The sequence below is a fragment of the Nipponia nippon genome, unplaced genomic scaffold, assembly GCF_047370975.1.
Source record: "Nipponia nippon isolate SJK-2023a ecotype South Korea unplaced genomic scaffold, ASM4737097v1 scaffold_2, whole genome shotgun sequence".
Classification (NCBI taxonomy): domain Eukaryota; kingdom Metazoa; phylum Chordata; class Aves; order Pelecaniformes; family Threskiornithidae; genus Nipponia; species Nipponia nippon.
In genome coordinates, this window is record NW_028262336.1 from 72,201,458 (window position 1) to 72,212,987 (window position 11,530).

General features: G+C 39.8%; 1 protein-coding gene across 2 annotated transcripts in view; it reads left to right on the forward strand.

The window, feature by feature from the left end:
- NALCN (sodium leak channel, non-selective) overlaps positions 1-10,562 on the forward strand; it is a 246,181-nt gene extending 235,619 nt beyond the window's left edge. For both annotated transcript variants that reach the window (XM_087758313.1, XM_087758314.1), the window contains exons 41-44: positions 328-478; positions 2,613-2,762; positions 3,443-3,560; positions 5,331-10,562. In XM_087758313.1, coding sequence (XP_087614439.1) covers positions 328-478; positions 2,613-2,762; positions 3,443-3,560; positions 5,331-5,524 — 613 coding nt within the window. In that variant the 3' untranslated portion in view covers positions 5,525-10,562. The remainder of the gene's footprint in view (positions 1-327; positions 479-2,612; positions 2,763-3,442; positions 3,561-5,330) is intronic.
- Positions 10,563-11,530: the final 968 nt, after the last annotated feature.

The following is an 11,530-nucleotide window of genomic DNA, read 5'->3' on the forward strand; positions in this document are numbered from 1 at the left end:
GGTGAATCTGACTAGAAATAAAATTGAGATGGGAACATTATCCAAGAGTAAAAAAAAGTCCAACACCTGCAAATGCCCTAGTTGCTTACAGTTCAGCAACTCACCTGTATTGGATAGCTAGATGTTGGTGATAGGGTCTTCATTTGTTTTGAGCACCACAAGTCTCTTCCGGAATCATCTCAGCATTTTTTAGCTTCATATGTGAGTTTATTGCACCCACCTGAATTACATATTTTTGCACTAAGGTCTTAAGTATGAGCTTTGATTTTCTAAATTAAAATGTAAGGTCACTAGCATTTAAAAAAAAAAAATCTATGTTTCTTCCAGCATGCTTTCATATAGGTCTGTTGATATTAGAAAAAGTCTTCAACTGGAAGAGCTGCTTGCTAGGGAACAACTGGAATATACCATAGAAGAGGAGGTGGCCAAACAGACCATACGCATGTGGCTGAAGAAGTGCTTAAAGCGAATCAGAGCAGTAAGTCAAGCTGAACCAGCATCTAAATGGTTGCAGCAATTGTACTGCTTAACAATTCTGGAATTTGCCATCACTATGCTTCATTTACTCTGGAGTCACCATAATATTTATGTGAAGAAGTATGTAGCAGTTGCTAACTCAGCAAAAAAGTATGTTACAGCTCAATTGAAAGCGGTACAAAAATAAGCATCTTTTGAAGGCAAAGCTGTCTTCCTGCCAAAAATTTATCTGTCTTTTCAATACAGCAGGAAGATGCATGTGCAGAGACCAAAGTCAAAGGAATAAAGAAAAAACAATGTAATTTGATGAAACCTCATAGGCCTAATCCTTCCTCACAGAATGTAGTTGTATAATTTCCTTGCCTCTGCTGGGAGAAGATACCATGATCAGTCACCAGCAGATGACTCTTCAAAAGGAATCCGTATCAAGATACATCATTTGAATAAGCCATTACAGTAACAGTGTGTGCAAATGAGCAATGTGTACATGCAAATCAGGTGTATGAACCGTGGCGCACAGTAGCTGTGTCTATGGCAGGAAAATAAGCAGGGCCAAGGCATTGGCTCAGGACTGGGATGGGGTCACCCATACTCGTTACCGTGTTCCTTGGCACTGTTTTGGCCCCTGCGTACTCATACTCTCCCAAACCACTGCCACAGGAGCATCACAGCCCTCCAGGCATGGGTCAGGGTGGAGACTGCTCCCAGTAGGCAGTGGTTGAAGCTGTCTTGTGTGGTAGAGGGAAGATCAGCCAGATCATGCAAGTCCTGGCCTGTCACTTGGCTTCAGCACTGCAGGAAATCCCAGTCTGTTTAATTCACTAGTATAGATCTAGACAGTGCTTCTGTATTCTGTTTACGCAGTGCTTCTGATAATCAGAAACATATTTGCCTTTGCTCAGAGTAGCTACAATATATGCTGGTCGAAGTTTGTCTTGGATTAAATTTATATTAAAAAATTTCAGGAAATTTGAATAAGGTTTTGCAATTATTCTCTTTTCTTCCAAAAACAACTCTTCCTTTATATAAAAAATCACAACCTGGTTGCTTTGATGACTGATTTTTCAGTTACTGTAAGGCTGAGTCCGGGTTTTGGTGCATGTATTTTTTTATTTTTATAAAAGCTTACTTCTTGTGAGTGGAGATTTTCCATAGAGATCTGTGATCATGGGATCTGGCTTTTTCTGTTTGTAAATTTACAAAAAACGGTAACTGGACAATTGGAGTGTAATGTACATGCCAGCTGAAACGTCAGTGTTCAAGGCATATTCAGATAGATAGTTTCATTTTGGTCTCATCTCTGTAATAACAATGGCAGTAAATTTAATCTCAGCTCTCAATTCTGGGTTTGTTCAACTCTGTTGTTCATTTCATTATGATATTGAATTACACTATGTTAAAGTAAATATGCTATTCATTTCACTCTAATAATATGGTTCATATCATTTCACATTATATGAACCTTTTATAAACTGAATGTAATTATGGAGGTTAATATATATTTTCAAATATATATTCTCTTGTTAGTCTCTAAATCTCTCTAGAGGGAGCATGTGAAAACTACCCAGGAAAGTGAAACCCTTCCTAAGGGCTGTTTATTTTAATTTAAAAGCAAATTAGATTGTACGATCATAATGGTAGTGGGTTTGCTTTTCTATTTGTGCTGTAAATCTATATGCAGTCCCAAGATTTCCACTACTGTTTTATCCAGTCTTATTGACAGCCTGTTCCAAAGCCCATGAAAGAAATCAGATCTTTTTCATTGCCTTCATGTAATTCTTAGTGAATCTCTACCAATTTCCTTGTTTCTTTTTCTTTGCAAGAACTTTTAACTCATAAATTCAAAACTTTATATGTTTTTAAACTCTAGGTTTAAACCAACAATTGAGCAACTTGCCTTTCACTTAATATAGTTTATAACTTTCATCCTCTATTCCCTACGTAAAGGTTAGACATATGCTGGAAGTCACTTTATTTAAATAGCGACCATCTGATATGTGTGGCTTTATTGATGCACCTGGTACCCACATCTGGTGCTCACTGTTCGGTTAAATATTTAGAAGGCTTTAAAAAAAATCAAACACTGTGACACACCAATGAGAACATTTTTGTTGTCACATATTGTACCTTGATAGAAACAACAACAGTCATGCAGCATTATCCACAGTCTACGAGAGAGCCAACAGCAGGAGTTGAGCCGATTTCTGAATCCTCCCAGCATTGAGACGACACAGCCAAGTGAAGATATGAATGCTATTAATCAGGATAACAGTGCACAGCCAGAGGTATGTTAACCAGAAGGCTATCAGCTACTCAGAACAAATTCAGAAAACTTCCATGTTTCTTATTTGTTCTTTTTTAAACATCATTTTAACTGGAAAAGTTGAAAGCAATATCTTGTTTTGCTTCAGTCTTTGCCTTCAGGTGTAAAGGCAAGGCGGTCTAAAGCAGTAATTCCCCAGCTCAGTCAGCTGTCTGCTAGCACTGTAAAGGGCAAACTCAGCTGTACAACTCTGGCAGCACCAGCTTTCAGGTCTAACAGGAGCTGTGTACAGGCTCAGGGACTTGAAGTTTTCCTGTTCAAGTATTCTGAAGTAGTTTTTACACTGAGAGTGATAACATTGGGCACACAGGGTCCTGTGAGTAGGAGTCCTGGGCTCTTTCAGGCTAGGGAATGAAGAAGGTACAATGTAAGGACTCCACTGTGGAAGGCTGAGAACAATTTTGTACCCATCAGTGGGACTGCAGGCTGGAATTGAGCCCAAATGGTCAGTTTTGGGTTTTTTCTACTAGTAGCAGTTTTCTGGGGCAGTAAAGAATAGAAACTGTGCTGCCTTAACAAAGGGCAATATATTTTGTTTGTATTCATGTATAAAGCTTGGCAATAGAATAGAACGATAAGCGTTCTTAGGATTATCCCCATGTGATGGGGAACTATGACTGATATTCTTTTTTCTCTGTTCAGACAAGTAGCCAGCAGCAACTCCTTAGCCCAACACTTTCTGACCGAGGTGGCTATCGACAAGATTCTGCAGATGCTGGGAAACCTCAGCGGAAATTTGGACAATGGCGTTTGCCATCAGGTACATGAAAAATGTGTATCAGTATAGTCCCCACATGCCAAATCACTGCTGTACAATAACAAGGTCATGAGAGGCTTCATGATTTACAGTTCTACCTCCTGCCTGCTGCTTGCACCCACATCAGGGTTTTTCTACCCTCATGCATGCTGAAGTACAGCAATCTCTCCCCTTCCTCCCAATTCTGAAAGTTTGGAAGATGGCCTCAAGCATTGCCATGTGCAGGTTGTTGGGTTTTTTTTACTTTTTCATATATTTGCTCAGGTTTGTTGGATTGAGGGCTGTTCCATCCTGTGTGTTTGGATAGCATCTTGTGCATTTAGAGTTCTCTTTTATCATATAAAGCACAGTGAAAATGCATTAAGATTTCCCAACAACAGTGATAACTTCTGAGTGCCTTGTCTTGCCTAAGCATACCAGGTGTGTGATTTATACTTTACACCATAATAATACATTTTTATAGCTTCACTTCAGCCAGGAATTGGCCAGGTATACAATCAGTTTCCCGTTTATTTTCTCACAAACAGGAAACATCCTCAAGTTATTCTAGTAACTACAGTCCACAAGAAGAGAAAGGCTAGACTGTGCCTTATATGAGGTTGCTTATAGGAGGGTGGGAGAGGTGCATAAATACAGTCTGAGGCCTTATTAGTTCTTTATCTCAAGACCACTCTCCACCACCTGAAATATTCTCGCTTAAAGCACATATTGACCTCTGCTGTCTGCCACATCTCGTGACCAGCAGGTTAGGTGTGTGCACATCAACGTGCTTTCAGTTGCCATCAGTCAGTCCTATTCCAAGTCAAAGCGTTGCCTTCAAAGGCTGCCACTGTTCAGACCCTAATCATATCTAGGTGGAAGTAGAAGAGATGGTCACGCTATGAGTACCGGTAACCCTACTTTTGTGACCAGAGTACTTGTCCAAGAAACAGGACAACTTAACAGAGAGCTTTCGATCGATGTTTTCCACTTAAATGTCACTGAGCAGCAAAGATCAACATTTTGTTGGAACAGAAAGAGTTGAAAAAGGAACGTGGCAAGGAGGAATCATACTACTGTAGCCAACTGGATAGGTTTTCCAAGTAAGAATGAGGAGTTCAGGGTTTCTTTTCTTAGCACTGATCTTGGCCATGTCACTCTTGAATGCTCCTCAGTGGACGGTCTCAGAAAAGGAGGGTCACCTTCATGCGCAGTACGGCCTGGCAGGTGATAAATACTCTGCCCCCAATCCAACAAAGACATGTATTTAAGATCATGAATAGCATCATTAAGATCAATTGTGGTTTTCATATACTTACACATGTGTTTTAGTGCTTTCTTAAAGCCATACCAGCATCTTGGACTGGCTTCCACCCCTAGGCCATTGTTAGATATCACTTTCTAGATGTAGCTGCCCCTTCTAAATGCACTTTTCCCTCCCTTTTTCTGGCGCTTACTACTTTCACCATTTTGCCAGCAGGTCAGCTCATGTAAGTACTGCTTAAACCATATAGGTTGCAGCTAGCCAGATAAGAAGAGACCTGTTGCATCAGCTATCCCAGCAGAAGGCAATGAGGCACTGCTCAGTTAAACTGCTCTACCAGCTGATTAGTGGGAGCCAGGTGAACAGCTGGAGCTGGAAAAAAAACCACATTAAAACAGAGCCCTACTCTTTCTATACTAAATCAGTTTAAAGCTGCCCCAGTCCAGCTAGTTCTGTATACCTGAATTCTAAGCAAAAATGTTCAAGAAGCAGATCTACTCTAATGCAGAACTTTCTGTTTAATTTCATAGCCCCCAAACCAATAAGCCATTCAGTGTCTTCAGTCAACCTCCGCTTTGGTGGACGTTCAACTATGAAATCTGTTGTATGCAAAATGAATCCCATGTCTGATGCTGCCTCTTGTGGATCAGAAGTCAAGAAATGGTGGACAAGACAATTAACTGTGGAGAGTGATGAGAGTGGAGAGGACCTTCTTGATATCTGAGAAAAATCTAAGTCATACTGCAACAGCAAACACTTCAAGTACAATCTAATTTTCTGTTTAGAATTGAAGACACTGTGTAATGTACGATTTCTTTAAAATCAATGTCATAAATTTTTTCAAATGCTTATCCTTCTGCCATATGAAACATAGCACACACATATATTAGAATTCACCTTTGTAGGTACTAACTACACTTTAAAAAACCTGTATACAATAGCAGTACTAACAAAGCCAGAGAGACTATATTGCCTTTAGCAGACAGAGCACTGAAAGATTTCATATGTTTCGTAGCTACATAATGAAAATGTATTTTGATACACACACCTTTGTGTTTTTCTTCAACCTATACCATACTTTAAAGTGGCAACACTTTACAATACAGGGGTAATGTATTTCTTCTTTTTGTGTTTTCCCTCGGTTCTTATTTAGGAACATTAATTTAGAAAGATTTTGTTACTCACAAATGACCTGAAGAGGTCAGCACTGACTTCATGTTCAAGGGAAGTATTTTTACAAAGTACAGATTCTGAATTACAAATCTAAGCTTTTTCTGGACCTTTTTTTAAAATATGCAAGATACAGGATAACTCATTTTAAAATCAGAAGGTGAAGGATTGGCTTTTAAAATGTAAATATCTTTGGGTTTTGGTTAATTATGCAAAGAGCTTGATTTTCATAGAGAAAACAGAAAAAAAGGAGAAAAAAAAAAAGACATGAAAACTGCATTTAAGCATCCATCAAAAGACCTCCATGTGAAAAACATGGTTTATGCTTCATTTTCAGAATATACTGGTTACATATATGCGTGGTGTCATTATTCTTCTGCTAATGGGGTCCCATTTCCTTGTGTAGTCATAAGATAACTTTCTTCTTGTCTGTGTGATAAAAATTAGCATGTTGGGGGTTCTAATTGCAGAGTAGTATTGTATGGCTTTTAAAATACAGTTCAGTTTTGCCTGTATAGGTAGAAGTGAATTTGAATTACTCATGTTACTACTCATGCTACAGCCCTGCAAAGCTAAGGCATGACACTGTACTGTGGTTAAGTACCTTTGTCCCTTTTGTCCTGATGCATCATATTTTGACGTGTTAGCCTTTTTTTATTCTTTGAAGCACCATTAGTGCTACATTATCACTGGTGAAATAGCAGCTGTCCCCTTCATAAAAGTATTTCCAGTGAAAGGCCAATGCTATACAGAGATGGAGGTGGAGAAGAAAAGCCACAAAATGCAGCAGAGTTTGTTAGTTTCGGAATTCAAGGCTGTCTAAAAATGTGGGGTGAAAATGTGCCCTTCCCTCAAGGAAGAACTAAGAGGTTCCAGATTTTGTTGCTCGGCCCCCCGACTGGGTTTTTTAGCATAGCTGTGACCTTTCCATTACCATTGTTTCCTATGGAAATGATAGGTTGCTCTAACATGGCCTGATGTGAGGTCTTGTAAGAGGCTCACAGTTAATGTACATCACCACTTAAAAAAATATATCCTTTTAAAAGCAGACAAAAGCCAGTGCTTTGCGATGTTTTCTGGCCAAAATATTAATGTAGAGTGGTCAGAATACAGGATTGTTTTCACAGATGCCTTCACCGTAAATGCAAAATTAGTTTTGGCCATAAAATACAGTTTTCTTGGCATCTATCAACATTTTGTTCCCTGTGTATGGTTGAACATGGTTTAGATTTTTTTTTAAAATAGTCATATTGAACACATCTGTATTTTGTGGTTTCTTCATCTGTTTCAGGGTATATTTAAGTTTAAATCTAGTCAACTGTAACTGTAGTAACAGAACATCTGCATTCTCTTGTTTACTAGATTATGAACCATCAACAAAACTTCATATGCAAATCCATTATTTTGTGGTCTGTTTTGTGCTTGTTTAAGTTGAGCTTTTGTATATATGACAAAAAGATAAATATTGGATTTATAAAAGATAGTGTCTTTGAAAGTTCAATAATATATTGAACTGCAGATCTTTCTGAATCATTCTTGCTGGAAATCTTCTTTTTAAAAAATCTGGCAAACATCTTTTCCTTGCCTTACAGTACTCTGTCAGTAAAAGTGAGTTGCTTTAAGCAATATTCCTCCCTCTGGTTTTCATTCTAACTGCATTTGCTGTATCTGGCTCAACTGTGATAATGCTGCATAGTGGCTGCATGTGTGGTTTGTACAGGATTATTTAAAGAGATGCTTTCAAACTCTTCTAATTGGAGGGCCTTTGGTTTTTTGGTGAGAAGTCCAGCAGTCAGTACTGCCACAAGCGGTCTCATTCGAAAAATAGGACTAAATAGGACTGTTCATTATTTATTTTTATTTAACCCACTTTCTTTCTTTGCTTTAGAGCCTGCATGTGAATATGTGCGCACACATGCGTGTGTGTGCGTAGCAGGGGGAAATTTGTGATGGAAACATTGTAATGGTTTCAGAGACTGCCTTCCAATACCTTCCAAAACACTGGATATCCCTGGACCATCGAATTTACCTGGCAAGCTGGCTCTAAGAAAGCAGTGCTCACCTGTTTATTCCCCCGTTTTACTTTTGCAGATATAGGAAGTGAAATGGAGTTACGAAGATATGAAAATAATATATACTAGAGCACCCAGGCACCTAGATTAAGGTGAAAACCTCTTAAGTATGGCACCCTGACATAACTAAAGAAAGTGATAACCTTCTCTGCAGCAGAGCAACCAATACACATTTGCACATGAAGGTGAAGAAGCAGAGAGGAGAGTTGAAAAAATGACTGAAGTTCAAGTAGCCTCCGCAAACAATGGAGAGACACAAAGAGGGAACAGTGCATCAGGAAATCGGCGTCAGTCCAGACAGCCCGAGAGAAAAGTTCAAACAAGAACAACACAAGACAAAGGTAAACAAAAAATTGCCAGGGGAATATTACTACCTACACTGTTCTTGGCTCTAGAGTTATCCTATACAAATGAATAGACTCCTTTTCATCCACTAAGAGAGCTCTGTTCGTAGGAAGCAAGTTGTAAAAGTCTTCATGGCTTGGGGGGGCAAAAAGTGTAGTGCATGTTGTCGGTGCTCAAATAAAAGCTGCTTGTGGGAAGTCTGAGAACATGCAGCAGAGATGTATCTCAATATCATCCCAAAGTCAGGTCAGATTTCAGACAATCACTTTTGTAATGAAGAAATTAATAACCTGAAACCATTTGCTACTGGAAGATATCCAACTGAATTAAGAGCTAAAAACATAAAGTACACTTTTATCTGGCAAGCTGAAAATACCATCGTTTTAACTAATGAGGACCAATCAGACTTAAACATCTTCAAAATAACATTACGTTCAATATTGTCTGCATTCGAAGACCAGTATCACAGCTTCTGAGAAGCCAAAGAAGATTTAGATGCCAAAAGCAAGTGAATGACTTTGTGGGAATAATCTTTTTTGTTCTCTTCTTTCATTCACAACACAGCTCACACGGCCCACAGCTCTTGTTATTGTGCAGATAAGGATGTCCATGAATAACTGAAGCAGAAGAGTTCGCACATTTGGAGCCCCAGCAAGCAAGATGTGTGCTAAACCTCCCATCCAAGGATACGCACTCCTTCTTCTGCAACATTTCCACAAGTAAAAACAAACACTGGCCTGAGTTGTCAGTCAAAATTACCAATAGAATTATTTCAGTCTCCCCGAATTTAGCTTTAGGAGGCTAAATTCATTCCTTCTATTGAAGGCAGTTTAGTCACACTGCAGATGAGCTTGCCGCAATGCATAGGCTGATGCTGGGAAGTTGGCTGCCCTGGTTTGTTCAATTGCTCTGCAAGACAAAAGGGGCCTCACTAGAATTCAATTAACCTTCCTCTTCATCCCAAGGGCGCAAGTGTCGGACCCCATTAGCAGCTGTTGCCCATTGTTCTCAATGAAGAACCTCTAAGCACCAAGTTATTAACCCATCAGTGAGCTAAGTGTAGAGGCAGTGGCATTGTATCCCCCTTCCACAGGTTCCTGTCTCAGGTACTTATTCCAGTACCCTTCCTGGTTTCAGGCTTTTACCTGACTTGCATATCTGCACTGGGGAGTTTGAGTAAATTACTTGGGCACCTACAAAATTGTATTTCATAAAAGGGTAGCTTACTGGAAAGGCAAGAAATTTCTAAGTACAGGTAGAAAGGGAAAAAAAACCTTATCCATCAGCCTGAAGAGCTGTTGACATCAGCCTTTTCTTCTTTCTGAATTCAAGCAGCAGCCACTGGTGGCACAAGCCTCCAGTGCCTCAGTGGGCATTGCTTTGTTTCAGGAAGACTTTTGCTGAGGTTGGAAACAAACTGGTTTGTTCCAGATAGACATCAGTGAGTCCTAGAGACCTGGGCAGCCAAGTTCTAATTGGATCCTCCACATGATGGAGGTCGCTGTGGTGGGATTACTGTTTGTGAGCATGTTTACCCCCGAAAGTAAGAGAAGAGGCTTTGCCCTTGAGTCCATTGGCAGGGAAGCTGGATGTCATGTCGTCTCCATGCCCTCTATTCTGGTTTTCTTTTAGGTTTTGCTCCCCAACTGCATGTACGGCAGACAGTGCCTTGGCATATTCTGCGTTCTCAGTACGTGCTCCCAAGAAACAGGGCATTCAACACAGTTACAATTTCATTATAATGTATCTGATGCCAGCTTGTAAGGGTAATGAGTCTTGCTTTTTTATCTCAGCACCCATTCCACAGAACTGCATGTTCTACAGATCAGGTACTTTCACGTCCTTCTTACATTTTCTAAATTCATACTGCCTGGGGAGTCTGTTTACTGCACATTTAAAAACAAGAAAGAAAAAGAAAAAAGAAAAAGAAGAAGAAAAAAGAAAAAGGAAAAGAAAAGAAAAGTAAAAAGAGAAAAAGAAGAAAGAAAAAGGAGTTACCTGGGTGTTGGGGATTTTTTTTCCATTTTAGTAGCTATTTAAAAAAAAAAAAAAAATCTGTGTTTCTGCATAAAGACAAGCTTCTCAGTTGTTCTGACCAAGCTAAGAAAACAAAAAAATGTTTTAACTTTTTCTTAATGTATCCATTTCTCAAATGCACCTCAGTTTTGAAATGAAGAGTTTTCATGGTTTGAGTTTTCTTTTTAGTTTAAAATGTGACCAAAACATATTTGCTGTATTTGACTTAACATTGTCAATATTTTTGTCAACCAAAAATTTATTTTCCCCATGAAGTTTTAACATGCACAAAAAATCACCCAGCTTTTTTTTTTTAAGTCTGTCAGGAAAAAATTCATCCTGGTGGATGAAAAGCTGGACATGAGCCAGCAGCGTGTGCTTGCAGCCCAGAAAGCCAACCGTATCCTGGGCTGCATCAAAAGAAGCATGGCCAGCAGGTCGAGGGAGGTGATTCTGCCCCTCTGCTCCGCTCTGGTGAAACCCCACCTGGAGTGCTGCGTCCAGCTCTGGAGACCTTAGCACAGGAAAGATATGGACCTGTTGGAGAGGGTCCAGAGGAGGCCACAAAAATGGGCAGAAGGCTGGAGCACCTCTCCTGCGAAGAAAGGCTGAGAGAGTTGGGGTGGTTCAGCCTGGAGAAGAGAAGGCTCCAGGGAGACCTTATTGCAGCCTTTCAACATATAAAAGGGGCTTGTAAGAAAGAGAGAGAGACTTTTTTTTCCAAGGCCTGTAGTGACAGGACAAGGGTTAATGGTTTTAAGCTGAAAGAGGTTAAATTTAGATTGGACATAAGGAATAAATTCTTTATGATGAGGGTGATGAGACACCGGACCAAGTTGCCCAGAGAAGTTGTGGATGCCCCATCATTGGAAGTGCTCAAGGTCAGGTTGGACAGGACTTTGAGCAACCTGATCTGGTGAAAGATGTCCCTGCCCATGGCAGGGGGCTTGAACTAGATGATTGTCGTGGTTTAACCCCAGCTCGCAACTAAGCACCACGCAGCTGCTCGCTCACTCCCCCCCGGTGGGATGGGGGAGAGAATCGGAAGGCTAAAAGGGAGAAAACTCATGGGTTGAGATAAGAACAGTTTAATAATTGAAGTAAAATAAAATAGAACAGTTAAATAG